We start from the raw sequence: 18,965 nt of genomic DNA, 5'->3' as shown, positions 1-18,965 counted from the left end.
ACTGGGTCTTTTTTTTTTTTTTTTTTTTTTTTTTTTTTTGCGGTACGCGGGCCTCTCACTGTTGTGGCCTCTCCCGTTGCGGAGCACAGGCTCCGGACGCGCAGGCTTAGCGGCCATGGCTCATGGGCCCAGCCGCTCTGCGCCATGTGGGATCTTCCCGGACCGGGGCACGAACCCATGTCCCCTGCATCGGCAGGCGGACTCTCAACCACTGCGCCACCAGGGAAGCCCGAGGGGGACTGGGTCTTAATCAAAGATTCTGCACAGGGTCTGGAACACAGTGGGTTCAAGCTCAATCCATGCTTATTGGATGGATGGATGCATGGAAGAATGAATGGATGAATGGATGAATTCTGAGTTCTGAAGGAACCTTGCTGTCCCATTCAGGGCTCTATAAATGGTTACTTTTCCCAGCCAGAGGGGTGTGCATTCAGCCCCTCCTGAAGCTGATTACTCTGACTTCTCAGAGCTCTTTGAGGATTGCTCCAGTTCTCTGCAGCCAGGAAGCCCTGTTACCCCAGGGGGAGATAGACCCACTCCCCGGCCCACATCCTTGCCTGCAAATGGGGGGCATATAGTGTAGTGGAATGTGTACAAGCTTTTGAGCTGGCCACTGGCTGAGTGACCTCGGTTTTCTCAATTGTAAGATGAAGATAATAAACCTACTCTGTCAGATTAAATTAGATGATGTATATAAGAATGTCAGCGACCCTGTGACCCAGTTTTTTTGGTCTAGATTTCTGCCCTTTGTTAATGGGACGTTTTATCTTCTGTGTATTCGGTCTGCCTGCTGTACCCGTCAGCCAGCAGCACACATGCGGGGCCGCCTGTGAACAGACTACTCTTTAGGGGTCAGGCGGTCTCGGCATCCCTGACGCTTGACCCTCGTGATCTGCGTGTAGTAGGTGGTTTTCAGTGAATGTCGGCTGGAGGAGTGAACAGAAGGTACAGCTCCAGATTCAGCTTGGCCGAGAAAGGCATTGCATCTCTTGGCTCTCAGGGTGTTGGGGGCTGAGGGCCACTGTGGGGCCCGGGCAGAGGGGAGGGCGGCTGCTCGAGCCACTTGTGGATGCTGTAGGACTTCAGATCTCTGAGAGCTTTGGCCACTGTCCTCGGGCAGCTTTTCCTGGTACTGGAAGACTTCGTGTCCTTGTGGCTAATGAGGTGGAACAGCCAGATGCTGGGCCCCCAACTGCCTTTTGCCCTTTGAACTTTCTACTTGGAAGCTAGTTGCCTCTTCCAGAGGGATTATCCATTTTAAGCTGGGAGTGAGGAAGCTTACATTTCTTTTTTTTTAATAATAAATTTATTTTATTTATTGTTTAATTTTGGCTGCGTTGGGTCTTTGGTGCGGTGCGCGGGCTTCTCATTGCGGTAGCTTCTCCTGTGGCAGAGCTCGGGCTCTAGGCTCACAGGCTTCAGTAGTTGTGGCGTACAGGCTTCAGTAGTTGCGGTGTGCGGGCTTCAGTAGTTGTGGCACGTGAGCTCAGTAGTTGTGGCTTGCGGGCTTAGTTGCTCGGCGGCATGTGGGATCTTCCCTGACCAGAGCTCGAACCCGTGTCCCCTGCATTGGCAGGCGGATTCTTAACTACTGCGCCACCAGAGAAGCCCAGGAAGCTTACATTTCATGTTCCACATTCACAGCAGCAAGGGGACTAGAGTCAGAGCACTGAGGTCTTTCTGGTATGGGGTCAACGTGAACTTCGGAACAAACTCTTCACCAGCAGGGAGGGAGGTGGAGCTCTGTGCTGGCCTGATCCCCAAAGCTTTTGAGGGGTTCACCTTTGGTCTCTTCCTTTTTCTATTCTCTTTCTCTCTGCCTCAGAAGAGGCTAAGGGAACAGCCTAGAGGAAGCTGGGGAAGGAGCTAGGGACAGTGGGTCCCAACCTCGGCTGACCGTTGGAGTCACCTAGCGGGTTTAAAAAAAACACTTGGGACTTCCCTCGTGGTGCAGTGGATAAGACTCTGTGCTCCCAATGCAGGGGTTAGGGTTCAATCCCTGGCCAGGGAACTAGATCCCACATGCATGCTGCAACTAAGGAGCCCACCTGCTGCAGCTAAGACCTGGCACAACCTGATAAATAAATAAATAAATATTAAAAAAAAAAAACTCCTGGCCCCTTCCTTTCCCTCTCTTTTCCCCCAGCCAAATAACTCTGAACCACTGGGCAGAAGAATGGAAATTAGCTTGGAGAACAAGACTTGAGGAAGCAGAAGTTTCCTGCTGAGGAGAACTGTTGGGGGCCTTGGGAAGAAAGGTTCTCAATTGTCACCATGCTTTAGAATCACCCAGGGAACTTTAAAAACATGCCGATGCCTGGCTCTACCCCAGAGCTTGACTTCATTGTCCTGGGTGGGGCCCGAGCACTGAACTTGGTTAAAGCTTGTAGAGTGTTGCTAGTGTGGAACCAGGAACGCTGAGTTAAGTGAGGGCTTGGGCTTGCTGTGATCAAGGTGGCTCTCTAAGTGATGATTTTGTTTTGTGATGACCTAAGGTAGCCCAGAGCAGGCAAATCATCAGGCTCCGCTGGGGAGCCCCGTCTCAGACCTCCTGAACCAGAACTTCAGGGGTGGAGCCCCAGAGCTGTAGGTTCACACTCCTCAGGGGATCCTCAGGCGATCCTGATGTTCAGTCAGCCTTGGGGACCCATTTCTGAGAACCTGAACTGGACCTAGCTGAGCAAACCAGTAAGGATCCTGTTACCAAGGACTCGCTGGCTTTGAGGCGGAAGCCGATGGAGCAGTTAATCGGTGAGCCTCCTGGTGCAAAGTGCTTGCTTGCTCCCTCCTGTGGTGCAGACCCACAGCAACTGAAGTGCTGGCTAGGCCCCAGAAGGCAGGATGGGAAGCTCTGATCCAGTGACCCACAGGGCTTATGCTCCGTGTGTCTTCTTGCCGGATGCTTTCCCCCCTGAAGCCTGAGTAAGCGACATGGTTATGTAGCCTGAAAAGGTAAAAGTGTGTGAGGACCAGCTGCTATCTGAGAGATACAATGGCACCTAGGAAGGGTGGAAGAAATAATCGATCAAGGAATCAAGAAGAAAAAGTGATTTTTAAGATGCAGAGAGTATCCTAAACCAGCATTCAACAACAAAAAACAAAACAAGCAGTAAAGAAAACAAGGAAAAACTTGAAATGTCTGGCTTTAGGCAGAAGAGCTGAGGCTTTTTTGGAGAGCTTAAATCTGGTCCTTCTGAGGGAACAGCCTCGGTAGAGTATTCTGGAGACATCTGGTTATTCGCGGGCCTGAGTGTACCAGTTAAGGGGCTGGACTGCTCCCCAGCAGTGTGACTCTGACTATGCATAGACTAGCCTAATGCAGAGACGGGTGGTTTTTCTTGAGTAACATGTGACACAGAGATTGCTCACCCCAATTAAGCCCACAGGCCGCTATACTTCTGCTGATTGCTGGGGAATGAATGACGTCACCAGTCAGAAGACACATGAGATATGTCACTGGTGACTTTGAAGTTCACGATAGCAAATGGAGTGGCAGGTGGAATCTTCATCTCTTTGTCACTTGAAGTCTGTGTATGTGAAAGAAAACAGAGAACACAGAACTGAGTCCTGGAATGTAAATCCTAGGATACCAGAGGATACACTCTGGTGAGGGATGGAGCAGATGTTATAGAGATTGGGAGAGATGCACTTAATAAAGGTTTAAACTGAAATTTTAGAGGAAGGGGGAAAATACACAGATAAAAGTATACATCTGGGTAGTTTGGAGGCTATGAGGTATTATAGAGAAAGAAGAATAAAGTTGGAAAAATTGCTCAGTAATGCATTTGGAGAAGCTAGAAGATTGGGAGTGATGCTTTTGGACTCATCAACATTTCAATGAGGCTAATAAACACATTTGCTTTTTACATTTACTGCAAGGAGGAAACAATTTATTTGATTAGAATATGACAGTGACAGAGTATACCTTGTTTGGGCTTCTCTGATGGTGCAGTGGTTGAGAATCTGCCTGCCAAGGCAGGGGACACGGGTTCGAGCCCTGGTCCGGGAAGATCCCACATGCCGTGGAGCAACTAAGCCCGTGCGCCACAACTACTGAGCCTGTGCTCTAGAGCCCATGAGCCACAACTACTGAAACCCGTGCACCTAGCACCCGTGCTCCTCAACAAGAGAAGTCCGTGCACCGCAACAAAGAGTAGCCCCCGCTCGCCACAACTAAAGAAAGCCCGTGCGCAGCAGCGAAGACCCAACACAGCCAAAAAAAAAAGAGTATACCTTGTTCAAAAGTGATGGATTTGCTAGAAAAGCTGAGATTGATATAGTATATCAAAGAGAGATGTACTTGTATGAGGATCTGCTATAATAAGGGATGCCTGCTGCCTCTGGGCAAGGTTACTTTCTGATTCTTTTGATTGCAGTGAGAGGGAAACTTCAGGACCAAGACACAGAGACCTGTCAAAGGATTTCACCTCCCCTTTCTCTCTTTCCCAACAAACGTAATGGACAGTACTACCCAGTACTGCCTCCAGCTTTTTGCCTGCAGGAGGGCTGCTTTTCACAACTAAACAGGAGAAGTCTCTTCCTTCCTCATTACAGATATGTGGCCCATCTCTTAGAAAGGACACCAAGGCCCTGGCCTCTGTTAATCCCATCTGCTTACCTTGGGAAGAAGAACTATTACATAGTGCTATCAGAGGGCTCTCAGATACCAGTTAGGGATTTTTCCTGAAGATCTCCCATAGTAAAGTACATGGAAATAAACCCCCATCCTAAGGGAAGAAGCATGGTGAAGAGAACACGAAGATAAAAGCAAAAAGAAGTAGGAATGATGTAACGGTGGGCATTTACTGCACACTCTCAGGTCAGAAGAATAAGTGTTTTGCTTTCCTCATAAAAATCATAAAATTTGTATGAAAGGGAAATATGGTAGCAATGGAAGCTTCAATTCCCTGAGCATCTTTTGCTAAAATCAGTTGCATTCTATTAGAAGCAGTACCTCTCTACATTAAAAAAAAAGGTTTATTATGGAAGATTTCAAACATATACAAAAGTAGAGCAAATTGCACAGTGAACTCCCAGGGTTCAAGCACCAGCATCAATGATTATCAACATCTATGCTCCAACCATCCCTTCCTCACCCACACTAGATTATTTAAATCATATCCAAGACATCAAACCATTTAACCCATAAAGGCTTCAATATGTATCTCTAAAGGATAAGGATTTATTATTATTATTATTGACATAACCAGAGGCAATGTGGAATCCTTGTGAGGAAGTGATTATGCCTTCTCAGAGTTTATGTCCTAGAAAAAGAAATGCTGGTTTTCCTCCAAAATGTACTCTAAATTTTAGGCAGAGATTGCAGAAAAGTTCAGGGCAAAGAATTACAATTTTACAGCCAGGGATTTAAAAACAGAAAAAAAACCAGGGGTGTCTTCAAAATGAAATTCTTTTTTTTTTTTTTTAATATTTGTTTATTTATTTCGGCTGCACCAGGTCTTAGTTGTGGCATGCGGGCTCATAGTTGCGGCATGCGGACTTTCTAGTTGCGGCCTACACGCGGGATCTAGTTCCCTGACCAGGGATCGAACCTGGGCCCCCTGCACTGGAAGTGCGGAGTCTTACCCACTGGACCACCAGGGAAGTCCCTTCAAGATGAAATTCTGATACAATAAATTATCTTATTTAGGAAGCATAGGAGAATTATCTGAAGAAAGTGGTGTGATTGAACACATTGATTTTTTTAAAAACTAATTGATTTTAAAATTTTTATTTATTTATTTTTTAATTTTTGGCTGTGTTGGGTCTTCATTGCTACGGGCTTTCTCTAGTTGCAGTGAGCGGGGGCTACTCTTCTTTGCAGTGTGTGGGCTTCTCTTTGTGGTGGCTTTTCTTGCTGCGGAGCAGGGGCTCTAAGCACGCGGGCTTCAGTAGTTGTGGCACACGGGCTTAGTTGCTCCGTGGCATGTGAGATCTTCCCAGACCAGGGCTTGAACCCGTGTCCTCTGCATTGGCAGGCAGATTCTTAACTACTGCACCACCAGGGAAGCCCCGAACACATCCAACAGTGCAAGAGGGTTCCCTTTTCTCCACACCCTCTCCAGCATTTATTGTTTCTAGATTTTTTGATGATGGCCATTCTGACTTGTGTGAGATGATATCTCATTGTAGTTTTTTTTTTTTTTCATTGTAGTTTTGATTTGCATTTCTCTAATGATTAATGATGTTGAGCATTCTTTCATGTGTTTGTTGGCAGTCTGTATATCTTCTTTGGAGAAATGTCTATTTAGGTCTTCTGCCCATTTTTGGATTGGGTTGTTTGTTTTTTTGTTATTAAGCTGCATGAGCTGCTTATAAATTTTGGAGATTAATCCTTTGTCAGTTGCTTCATTTGCAAATATTTTCTCCCATTCTGAGGGTTGTCTTTTGGTCTTGTTTATGGTTTCCTTTGCTGTGCAAAAGCTTTTGATGAGCTCAGATTTTTAGAAACGATATGCAAGAGATAATGAGAGGTGACATAATCAAGACTAAATAAATAAAGGAGTGACCCTGCAAGGAGAGTGTCCTGAAGGTTAATGCCCAGCATAAACTAAGACCTGAAGAAGTTACTAAGGCCAACAAAAGTTTCCGAGAGCAATGTTCAGAGTGAGAACAGCAGGGGCAAGGCTGGATGCTCTGGGGGCAGTTAGATCTATGATAACTAGATGGTGGAAAGGAGAGGCCACAGTCCCACTTTTCCTCTAACTTGACCTGCAGAAGGATTGCTCACCTAAGAAAGGGTTCAATAAAAACCCAACAGGCCGATAGATCTAGGCCAACAAAAAACAAGACCAAGAGAGTTGAGGAGCTAGTAATAAAGCGTGTCATTGCTTTAAATGTTTTTAACTATCCACTTGCAAACAAATGGAAAGAATTTATAATTAGTTGAGATGACAGAATGACTACTAGGCATCTCCAGGACCTTGGAGAACAGGAAGGGTATAAAAAGGAAACTGTTGACTGACCTATTAGTTTCCTATTGCTGCTGTAGCAAATTACAACCAATTTAGTGGTTTAAAACAACACAAATTTATTATTTCACAGTTCTGTAGGTCAGAAGTCTGAAAAGGGTCTCACCGGGCTAACATCAAGGTGTCAGCATTGCCATGTCCCTTTCTGGAGGCTCTAGGGGAGAATCCATTTTCTTGCCTTTTCTAGCTTCTAGGGGCTCATAGCCCCCTTCCATCTTCAAAGCCAGCAGTAGCTAGTCAAGTCTTTCTCACATCAAAAGTCTTTCACATGGGCTTCCCTGGTGGCACAGTGGTTGAGAGTCCACCTGCTGATGCAGGGGACACGGGTTCATGCCCTGGTCCGGGAAGATCACACATGCCGCGGAGCGGCTGGGCCCGTGAGCCATGGCCGCTGAGCCTGCGCATCCGGAGCCTGTGCTCCACAACGGGAAAGGCCACAACAGTGATAGGCCCACGTACCGAAAAAAAAAAAAAAAAAAAAGTCTTTCACACTGACTCTTCTGTTTCTCAGGGCCACTGTGCCTACCACAAGTGATAACCTGGCTTTCCAAGAAAGAGAAGGAGGGACTTCCCTGGTGGCGCAGTGGTTAAGAATCCGCCTGCTAATGCAGGGGTCATGGGTTCGAGCTCTAGTCTGGGAAGATCTCACATGCCGCAGAGCTACTAAGCCCGTGTGCCACAACTACTGAGCCTGCGCTCTAGAGCCGGTGAGCCACAACTACTGAGCCCGAGTGCCACAACTACTGAAGCCCATGTGCCTAGAGCCCGTGCTCCACAACAAGAGAAGCCACTGCAATGAGAAGCTCGCACACCGCAACGAAGAGTGGCCCCCGCTTGCCGCAACTAGAGAAAGCCCACACACAGCAAGGAAGATCCAACGTAGCCAAAAATCAATAAAGTAAATAAATTTTTTTAAAAAAAGAGAAGGAGGTGGATTCTGAGCATGCTGCACTGGTAATCTGAGGTTGATTCCTCCCCAAATTCTAGGCTCATCTGTTAAACCTGGTTAGCAAAGTGTGAAGGGAAGAAAGGAGGATCTCTAGTAACCTGTATAGATTTGCTAAAAACAAGCTAACCTCATTTTTTGTTCAATTTTAATTTTTTATTCAAGTGTAATATACAAAAGGAACTGTACACATGTCATAAGTGTACAGCTTGATGAATTTTCAAACTGAGCACACATGTGTAACCAGCATCCACATCAAAAAGGCAGCCCCCTGAACCTCTTGTGTGTGTCTCCCAGTCACTCCCCTGTGCCCCCCATAATCACTGTTCTGACTTCTAGTAGCATAGATTAATTTAGCCTGTTTTGATGTAAATGGATATAAAGGGTATGTACTCTCTTGTGTTTGGCTTGTTCACTTAATACATTTGTGACATTCATCCATAATTTTGTCTGTAGCTGTAGATGGTTCTTTCTCATTTGCTGTTTAGTATTCCATTGTATTCATTTAGCCATTCTATCGTTGATTGGCATTTGGGTTGTTTAAATTTTTGACTATGACAATGGTATAGCTATGAACATTCTAGCATATATATGTACTAATTTCATTTGAATCATTATTTGATAGCATCATTAGATTTCTAGAGCAGAGACATGTGTATATAGATTTCAGAGAGGTTCTTGGCAAACTCTTGTGATATTCTTGTTGACAAGGTAGAAAAAGGTGGACTAGATAAAAAAAAAATAGTTTGGTGGATTCCTGGTTGACGTTGTGGAATAATGACAGCAGAGAGGAAGGTCTATAGTGATAGACTACAGGGCTCTGCCTATCCTAGTCAACATTTTTATAAGTGACTTCAGTGAAGATCCAGAAAGTTTGCTAATCAGATTTGCAGATTTCACAAAATTGAAGGCATTTGAACTAACTGATTAAAATGAAGGGGGAACTCCATTTCTGATAAATGGAAATGATGCCTAAAAATTCAGAGAGGAAAGTTACTAGGAACAAGTGTAAAGCCCCGTATTTGGGATTAAAAAAAAAATCACTTTTAATAGGCCCAAACACAAGGGGAGGGAAAAGCTGATCGGTTTGGGAGCAAAAAAGGAGTTACAGTTGACGAGTTCAAACTGAGACTCCGTAGCCTGCAACAGTAGCTGGAGTTTTCTGTGTGGGTCTCAGTTTCCAGGGAGACACTGACAAAGTGCAATTAATACAGAGGAGTGAACTGGGCCGGTGAGTGGGAAACCATATTTATCACACAAGATGTTGAAGGACATAGGTCTTTGGACTGAAGAGGGAAGACTAAAGGGGAACGGGATGTCAGTCTTTAATGATAAGAAGGGCTTATCGTGATGTGCGAGAGGCTTCAGTTTGATGCTTTGTGGCTCCAGAGGAGAGGTCCAGGACAACTAGCTAGAAGTTGCGAGGGAGATGTTTTTGGCTGGGTGGGAGGAAGAGCTATTGGTCTCTTTACAGACGACATGAGTGGCCTAATAAATTGCTGAGGTTTTTACAGTCCCTGGGAATTTGAAGGAGAAAATGGCTTAAATAGCAGCCTAAGTTGTGTGTTATGTTGTATGTATTTAAAACTAATGGTGCTGGGAGAATTGTAGGCTGAATGTTCTTTTTCAGGGACTGTTTAGTTTGAGCATCTAAACTAAATCTGGGCGTCTGATCCTGAATGGGCCCGCAAGCTTTGTTCACTTCTGGATCAAGCCAGGCATCTGCTCTCCTTGCTTTTAGTTCTAGAGCTGATGCTGGGCCTTAGTGCTGGAACTAGCCTCCTCCTCCAGGGGCTCATGGAGGCTAGGTTTCATGACCATTCAGGAGCATCTCTTTAGATGATTATAGGAGTGACTTCTTCTCAGCTGCTTCTTCCTTCAAAGCAGGGGTCAAAGCAGGAATGGAGGTGCACCTGGATCAAGGGTCTGAGGTGATTTTCAGCCCATCTGTCTGTGGTCTTGGCCCAGTGTTGGGTGGAGATTGAATTGCACCTAGAGGTAGGAGGGTAGGGCATCTCTGTCCTTGAGGTTAACTTGCAGTTGCCTCCATATTATTCTAACCCCATGTCCTACCCCCACCCCCTTCCCTGCCTCTGAAGCAGGAGGTCAGGCTCCACTTCAAGAACAGTGCACTTGGCTGGGCTCTGGGGCCACCGGTCAGCTGTATCCGCTGGGAGTGGGGACAGAGAGCCCAGTCAGCACTGCTGCCTGCCATTCCCATTTCCTGCTGCCACGGCCAAGAGGCCCTGGAGGAAGCTGAGCGCTGGGGAGGATGAGGGCCAGCGCTCTTTCCAGAGGATTCCCTTCTTCGTTCAAACCGAACCTCCTGTGCTCAATACAGAGAGCCCATCCGGGCAAGATGGTGGGTCAGTGGCTGAGAACAAAGGCTCAGGAGTGGGGGAGGAGGAAACACTGGTGGGTAAGAGGAAGGATACAGATGCATGGATATAGAAGTAGACTAGAGAAGCTGTAAGGATTAAAATGTAAACAATCCATGTATTTTCTTTTCAGAATTTGTTGTAGTAAAGGATAAGGAGTTGGCTCTTCCTTGGACAGAGCTGAGAACAGAAGCATGTGGCATGTGGTTACAGACTGACTCTGAACCAGAACCAGTCTCTTAATTCTCAAGCCTATCCCAGTTTAGTGTTGTCACCCTGGTGACCCTGAGGGCTACTCATGAATTTTTTTTAAAATCTATTTATTTTTGGCTGCATTGGGCCTTCGTTGCTGTGCACAGGCTTCTCATTTCGGTGGCTTCTCTTGTTGCAGAGCATGGGCTCTAGGAGCGCGGGCTTCAGTAGTTGTGGCACACGGGCTCAGCATTTATGGCCCGTGGGCTTTAGAGCGCAGGTTCAGTAGTTGTGGCACACGGGCTTAGTTGCTCTGTGGCATGTGGGATCTTCCCGGACCAGGGCTCGAACCTGTGTCCCCTGCATTGGCAGGCGGATTCTTAACCACTGCGCCACCAGGGAAGTCCACCCATGAATTTTAATTAGGGGACCCCATTCTCTTGTGAATATGGTAGCTCCAGTTGTCCCAGATGCTTCTAATCCAACCTGGCTTGAGTTATATTAGTAAGCCAGCAGCAGAGCCCGAGGGTGAGGGGTGGAGGTTATAGGATGGAGAGAAGAGGCAGGAGGCAGAAGTCCAGTGGGAGTAAAGGAGGGGTGACCGGCTGAGGGGGATCAGCAGATCTGAAAGATTTGCCCGTTTTATGGGATGCTTGTGGAGACTACATGCTTGTGTCTTTATTAACTTAACACAACACTGGCCTGGAGTTATGGGTGCATTTTTGCCCAGCCCTGTGATAAGGTTTGGTTGTTCGTTGGCTTGTTTATTAGGCAGAAAGGCAAGTGTTTGTTTGGGACAGGAATGCCCCCTTTCTGCAAGAGCGGAAAAGAACTTGGGCAGTAAGGGAGGGGGAGACAGAAAGTGAGACAGCTGTTCTGAGGGGCTGCTCTTTCCTGCCTCTCAGGATGAAGTAGCCTCTGGGCCAGAGTGTGATGAGACCAGGACACAACAAAACAGAAGGGCTGGGGACACTGAGGGCCACACCACTGCCAGAACCGAGACAGGGAGTACTTGGGACTGAGTTGGTGGCCTGAAGCAGGCAAGCCCAGCACTTTCTCCTCTGGTAAGGCAGGCTGGCTCTGATCTTGTCTTCGCAGCCCTTGGGAGAACGGCTGTTAAGCCCTCCTTCTAGTGCTCCAGTTGCTGAGCTGGGAAGGAGGGAGCAGTGAAATGATCCACTTTGCCACAGCGGGGAAGGTACGGGGTATGAGGCTGCCTGCTTGTTTAAGAGGTTGGTGGGGGATTGAGGAACATTCTGCTGAATTTCAGACTTGTTTCTTTTGATTTTCTTCCCCTCTTGAATTTCTTCTTCTGAAGCAACAGATTATAGCTTTTTTTGGGGGGTGGGGTAGTAGATTTCTCTGAGATTCTGGTGAAAGTTATCGACCCTTTTCTTAGAACAATGCATATTCTTTGGACATATGTACATAACACTTTACAAAGAATTTCAGGCCTGTGGAAGCCCTAGGTTAAGAACCCTGCCTCTAAGGGCAATCCATGAATTTTGCTGAAGCTCATCCAAGTAAAGGGATTGCTTCTACCCCAGGATAGGAGGACTTGAGGAATGTTTGTGGCTCTGACTTTTGCATTGTCCAGTCAGGAAAAATGCCCCATCCCCCTTCTGTAGGAACCTCAGTTCCAAGAGTCTTTCCAAGCATGAAAACAAGCAGCTGAGCTGGCCGGCAGTAGCAGGAAGTCTGGCCTCCAGCCTAATCCTGGCCACACATCCTGACCTGCTAGCCCAGACGTTGGATAAGTCACAACAGGACTCATCAAGGTTAACAATAATCCCACAGCATCAGAGTGCTGGGTCCTGGAGCCCATATAAAGGGATACAGGGCTGGAGAGGGTGAGAGACCATGACTTTTCAGAGCCAACAGCTGGAACGCATCATTAATCCTGTTCCGCTACCAGTTGCCTCCTATTGCTGTGAGCACTTTTGCGTGTAAGCAAATCCAGTCGCTTTGTTTTGTGTCTCTTGTATAAGTGCTGAGGGTGTGCGTGTGTGTGTGTGTGTGTGTGTTGCTGTGTACACAGGTGCTCAGCAAATGCCTTTGAATGATAATGGTGAGGGCATTCTGGGCAGAGGTTTCCAATGAAGAGCAGGTCAGAGCCCAAACAGTTCTGTCTTTGGCCAAAGGGTCTATTTTGATGACTGGTACCAGAAAAACTGCTTGGGGGTCTAAGGCCCTCTGGACGGTGGGGCCAGTCACCAATCAGTATTATTTTTCTTTCAGGTCTCTTAACCTTCATTAACTGTGCCTATGTCAAGTGGGGAACCCTGGTACAAGATGTTTTCACCTACGCAAAAGTATTGGCGCTGATCGCCGTCATCATCGCAGGCACTGTTAGACTTGGCCAGGGTAAGAAATAAGAGTGACAGCAACTAATGTCTGTTAAGCATTTTCCATACGCCATACTCCTCTAAGTGACCTCTGTGCATGATTTCATTTAATGGGTACTATTATTATTCCCATTTTATTTTTTTGGCCATGCCCCAAGGCTTGCAGGATCTTAGTTCCCCCACCGGGGTTGAACCCGTGCCCCCTGCCATGCAAGCACTGAGTCCTAACCACTGGACTGCCAGGGAAGTCCCTGAAGTCCCTAGCTTAAGTAGTGGAGCTGAAATCTGTACCCAGGCAGACTGAGCCCAAAGCCTGTCCTGTCATTTCTCTGCATGATGCCTCCCAGAGGAGGTTGATCTGGGCAAAAAGGAGCCATATCCCGGGAGCCAGCTTTTGCAGATTGTCGAGCCCAATGCTGTAGCTCTGACTGTTCTCCCCTTGGGAGCGGACAAGGGCAGAAATGAACCTCTTGTACCCACTCCTCTACCAGTTTCCAGGTGTGAACACCTACCCTGTAACTACTCTGTTGACTGGGCATACTGAGCCCTGCCCTTCCTCCACTCCGTATCAGCTGTCTGGGTTAGGAAGGGGGCAGACAGAACTGCATCACCCCTGTTCTCCAGCCCTCTGCTCTGTCGTGGATCCTTACTCTAGAGAGCCACTGGGGTCCTTCCTGTCAAGACCCCTGTGCTGCTCCCTGCACTCTGGCCTATTACTGTAGACGTCTCTCTTCCGCTCCCCATTCTTTCACTGGTACCCTTGCTGCCAAGGTGTTGTAAGCCACACACATTCTATTATCGGCACATTCTTCCTCTCCTTTACCGGATCACCTTGTAGTTGGGGTGTAGGCCACTAATCCTTCTGCCTTTCCATATTCTCTGGGTTCCAGGAGCCTCGACTCACTTTGAAAATTCCTTTGAGGGTTCATCATTTTCAGTGGGCAACATTGCTCTGGCACTGTACTCGGCTCTGTTCTCCTACTCGGGCTGGGATACCCTCAATTATGTCACCGAAGAGATCAAGAATCCTGAGAGGTAGGTACCTCACCATCAACTTTCCATGACAATGATAGCCATCATTTATTGAGCTCCTACTGTGTGCCAGACAGCATACCACAACTGGTTGATTTTATCAGTGTCATTTTAATAGACTGGAGGCCGGAGGCCCAGAGAAGTAACTAGTCCATGATCACAGTAGCAGAGCTGAGGTGAACTTTCTCATGTGTTAAAATAAAATTTTTCTTCACAGGACTTTTCTCATTTGTTCATGCATTTCTGAATTAATCAAAGCAAGTTGTACCATGTGCTTGTGTATGCTTTAATTTTTTTTTTTTTTTTTTGCGGTACACGGGCCTCTCACTGTTGTGGCCTCTCCCGTTGCGGAGCACAGGCTCCGGACGCACAGGCTCAGCGGCCATGGCTCACGGGCTCAGCCGCTCCGCGGCATGTGGGATCTTCCCGGACCGGGGCACGAACCCGCATCCCCCGCATCGGCAGGCGGACTCTCAACCACTGCGCCACCAGGGAAGCCCCTTCCTTTCTCTTCTGATCCCTTCCTTGTTTCTCAAATTCATACTGACTTTGAATTGTGGTATTGTTTGTTTCAGGACACCATTTTTACTCTGAATTGCCCTGTAGTCAAGCAGAGTAAAAAGAACTCTGGGCAGGGAGTCAAAGGGCCTGGACCTGTCTTTCCACTGATTTGTTGGATGACCTTGAGGGAATCCCCTGCCATCTCTGCCTGCTCCGTCTGTAATTGAGGGGGTTGAATTATATGATCTCTAGAGCTTTTCCTGGCTCTGAAATTCAATGATTCTAGGACCTAAGATTTACCAGGGAGTGAGGTTTCTATAAATTTCTAAGTCAAAATAATAATAATAAACACCTTTTGGCTTTGAGAAACAGAGTATTCCTGATACACATCTAGTGCTGCAACCCTGGGAGCAGATAATAGCAGATAGACCTGGGTGGTGCTTCCACCTACAGGACAGAAACTGAATGACTTGAGTATTTGGCCCTCTCTCACTGTGAAGAACGTTTATAAAGATCATGGCTTTATTGGGCCAGAGGGACCTTGAGAAGTCTTTTTCTCTTGGCCTCTGGTTAGGACGGCACTCAAAGCTCTCAAACTGAGTAAGGGGGCGGGGTGCACATATTTCCCAGATTGCTTGCTCAGATACACATTGTTCTTTCTACTGAGGACCTATATTATTCTCTGGCGAGGCTAGATTGCAGTTTTCCTCTATAATTTCTTCTTTCATATTTAACCTTAATACAAATTTTTCAGTGTTGAGAGTCTTAGAGGAGGAATCCTGATACTAAGAGACCTCTAGAGTAAAACAAACAAAACTTTCCTGTGCTATTATCATGCTGTGACACAGTCATCTGTTAATCCCTTTTCCTTTTTTTGTGTAGGCCTTTCTCCGAATGTGATGTTCCTTTCCCTGATGCTCTTTAGTTCTTGAGTTCAGAGCTTAAGCCACTATCCTAGGCAACTTCAAAGGCAAAAGCCCTGGGGAATTGCCACGGGAGGCCCCATCCCCGGATTAGTGGGGCGGAGTCTGAGAATGAAAGGACAGTGGGGAGGAGACTGTGGGGCTAATATATCCACTATTCTGTTTGGCTGTAGGAATCTGCCCCTCTCCATTGGCATTTCCATGCCCATTGTCACCATCATCTACATCTTAACCAATGTGGCCTATTACACCGTGCTCGACATGAGAGACATCCTGGCCAGCGATGCTGTTGCTGTGGTAAAGGATTTTCACTAGCAGAAGGGTGAGGGTGTGTTTGTGGGCTTCAGTATCGTGCTGCTCTTCAAAGTCCCAGAAAGCGGGTAGTCCTTGAAAAGAGTATGCCTAGAGTACTGGGCTTGCGAGGTCGTTAGCCCTGCTGTGGAAGAAGGGTTGGGTTGCTAGTAGGGGGCACCAGGGGGCATGCTTGTCCTTGCCTTCCATCCCCGTTAGGTCCTGCTAATGACTCTTTTCCATTCCTTTCCCTTAGACATTTGCAGACCAGATTTTTGGAATGTTCAACTGGACCATTCCAGTGGCAGTTGCGTTATCCTGCTTTGGTGGCCTCAATGCCTCCATTGTGGCTGCGTCTAGGTATGAGTGTCACCTTTTACTGAGGGGGAAAGTGAAGAGCTATGGCAGGGCAGGGCAGGGCAGGACTTAACAGGACCCAGACTTTAGTCACCGCGATCCCCAAGTGACAGTCACAATGCTTTGGCCTTGTTCGCATCAGCAGCCTCCAGTTCTTACAAATCTCAGCATTGAACTCCATTCCAAATTATTCAAACCCTTTTGAAGGAGGGGATGCCAGAGAGGGAGAGCCTTGTGGCACAAGAACCAGGCCACACCCACGTCCCCCAAGTTTCTCAGCCTCTCCTATCTTACCCAAAATAGGCTTTTCTTTGTGGGCTCGAGAGAAGGCCATCTCCCTGACACCATCTGCATGATTCATGTTGAGCGGTTCACACCAGTGCCGGCTCTGCTCTTCAATGTAAGTGGTCTCAAGACTGGGGCTGAAAGCCAGATTGTGGGGGAACTTTAGTAGCAGTAGATACAACTGTTCTTAGCTCCTCAGAAGCTCTAAAGAAGATTCTAATAGAAAAACTGTTGATGGACCATCCACTGTGGGCAAGGCACTGTGCTGTAACTGCTGCAGTGGTTTATTTATTTATTTTGGCTGTGCTGGGTCTTCGTCGCAGCATGCGGACCCTTGGTTGTGGCATGCACGTGGGATCTAGTTCCCAGACCAGGGATCGAACCCGGGCCCCCTGCATTGGGAGCGTGGAGCCTTAACCACTAGACCACCAGGGAAGTCCCTGCTGTAGTGGTTCCTGAAAGAATCCATATTCTCTAAGGAATGGTGACCTCTGGCCCAGGATGAGGCATAAAGTTCATGGAATACACTGTAACGACTGCCGTGGCAGACAGTGATGTAGTGTTCAAGGGAAGAAATGGTCACTGTGGGGGTAGAGGGTGAACAAGGAAAGACTTCCTGGAGAAAGTGAATCTGAAGTGGATTTTTAAGGTTAGGGTTGCAAATGGTAGTGATGGATGGGGCTTTAGGTTGAAACACCATCAGAAAGTCCGGAGATTAAGCAGTGTGGAGTTGGGTAGCAGAAGGTAAAAGCTGGAATTGTATGTTGGAGCCATTCTGGAGAGGCTCTGGGGCAAAAGCTATTTGAGGAACTGTTTTGAGCTGTGCTGTACAGAGGATTAACCTGGCAAGGGTTTGAAGAATGGGCTGAAAAAGGCTACTGACTTAATAGGAAAGGAGTGAGGTGTTGAAACTAAGGTGGTAAACGGGGTGGGAACAGAAAAGGACAGTTGGGGAGACTGAGGACTTGACAAGGGGGTGGATTTGTGGGAGATAAAGGGGACTGGCAAGGGCCTTGCGCGACAGGCCTTGAGAGGAGCTGATGTGGGCTTGTGCCTGCAGGGTCTCATGGCGCTGATCTACTTGTGTGTGGAGGACATCTTCCAGCTCATTAACTACTACAGCTTCAGCTACTGGTTCTTCGTGGGGCTCTCTATCGTGGGTCAGCTTTATCTGCGCTGGAAGGAGCCTAATAGGCCTCGTCCTCTCAAGGTAGGACCTCTCCATCCCACCTCTGCTGCACCCACTCCAGGGGATTCTTACATTTGTTCAGAAACCTTTGCCCGGAACTTGACGGTGGCTCCGAGTTGAGAGGAAGGGGATGACAAGAACACTCAGTGCTCTGCCGTTCACAGGTGGGGTTTTCTTGGCTGTCCACCCTGAGCTGTCTAACCTCCACTTGTTTCTTCTGTGCCCTTAGCTCAGCATTTTCTTCCCCATTGTCTTCTGCTTCTGCACCATCTTCCTGGTGGCTGTTCCACTCTACAGTGATACCATCAACTCCCTCATCGGCATCGGCATTGCCCTCTCAGGCTTGCCCTTTTACTTCTTCATCATCAGAGTGCCAGAGCACAAACGACCTCTTTGCCTCCGCAGGATTGTGGGTAAGCCTTGGGTCCTCAAGTCGGCTCAGCTATTGTACGGCCTGGTTTTTTTTTTTTTTGGCTTTTTCTGCAAATCTAGTCTCCCAAATCACCTTCGCCATAGCTCCTACCTGTTGTTGAGGCTTAACTGTAATTGTCCCCTCGGGCCCAGCCCCATTCAGTGCCACCTGAACTCAGCCCAGTTGACCTCTTCTATTTTGACACAAACTTCTCTTTGTAGCATCTGCCACATGGTATCTCCAGGTCCTATGTATGTCAGTTGCTGCAGAGATGGATTTGGAAGATGAAGGAGAGATGCCCAAGCAACAAGATCCCAAGTCTAACTAAACACCATGAGAAATCCTGAGATTCGGGCAGCAGGGGCCTCATCTCCTACTGGCTGGAGCCAAGGAAGCTGAAAAGCTCACTTCTTTGGAGGCGTCTGTCCAGAAGCCTCTTAGGCAGCTTCGACAACCTCTGAACTTGCTTTCTGAGAGATGGAGAGTAATTTATTTGTTTTGCTACATATTGTTCCATATTTCTTTTAAAGGGACAATAAAGCAGACTGTGATGGGGAGCATGCCAGGTGTGGGCTTGGTTGTTCCACTGGCACATTCCCACGTGTTAAGACATCCACTCACCTCCAGTGTGCCTGCCCACTCCTCTTTCCCACCGAAAGACCCAATAATGCTCCAAACTTCCTGTCTCCTTTAGAGAGACGTCAAACTGTCAAAGGTGCTAGACAATAAAAGGGTATGTTCCTGAGCTCTGAATGGCTTCATTTTTTTTTAAATTAATTTATTTTTGGCTGTGTTGGGTCTTCGTTTCTGTGTGAGGGCTTTCTCTAGTTGCGGCGAGCGGTGGCCACTCTTCATCGCGGTGCGCGGGCCTCTCACCATCGCGGCCTCTCTTGTTGTGGACCATAGGCTCCAGACACGCAGGCTCAGTAGTTGTGGCTCACAGGCCTAGTTACTCTGCGGCATGTGGGATCCTCCCAGACCAGGGGTCGAACCCGTGTCCCCTACATTAGCAGGCTATGCCACCAGGGAAGCCCCTGGCTTCATTTTTATATAGTGTCTCAAGGACAGCTCCCATTAGCCTGGCAGGAAGACTAAAAACAATCTTATGCTTGAAAGAATCTGAGTATTTCTTCTCTCTTGAGC

At 47.5% G+C, this 18,965-nt stretch overlaps 1 protein-coding gene across 4 annotated transcripts in view; it reads left to right on the top strand.

Moving 5' to 3' along the window:
* Window positions 1-18,567, top strand: part of SLC7A7 (solute carrier family 7 member 7) — a 34,693-nt gene extending 16,126 nt beyond the window's left edge. For all 4 annotated transcript variants that reach the window (XM_024741679.1, XM_024741676.1, XM_024741677.1 and 1 more), the window contains exons 3-10: window positions 12,726-12,851; window positions 13,723-13,867; window positions 15,462-15,585; window positions 15,836-15,939; window positions 16,240-16,336; window positions 17,282-17,431; window positions 17,640-17,823; window positions 18,044-18,567. In XM_024741679.1, the coding sequence (XP_024597447.1) occupies window positions 12,726-12,851; window positions 13,723-13,867; window positions 15,462-15,585; window positions 15,836-15,939; window positions 16,240-16,336; window positions 17,282-17,431; window positions 17,640-17,823; window positions 18,044-18,150 (1,037 nt within the window). In that variant the 3' untranslated portion in view covers window positions 18,151-18,567. The remainder of the gene's footprint in view (window positions 1-12,725; window positions 12,852-13,722; window positions 13,868-15,461; window positions 15,586-15,835; window positions 15,940-16,239; window positions 16,337-17,281; window positions 17,432-17,639; window positions 17,824-18,043) is intronic.
* Window positions 18,568-18,965: the final 398 nt, after the last annotated feature.

The sequence above is a fragment of the Neophocaena asiaeorientalis genome, unplaced genomic scaffold (genome assembly GCF_003031525.2).
Source record: "Neophocaena asiaeorientalis asiaeorientalis breed wild unplaced genomic scaffold, Neophocaena_asiaeorientalis_V1.1 scaffold27, whole genome shotgun sequence".
NCBI lineage: Eukaryota > Metazoa > Chordata > Mammalia > Artiodactyla > Phocoenidae > Neophocaena > Neophocaena asiaeorientalis.
This window is presented reverse-complemented; position numbering and strand designations above follow the sequence as displayed.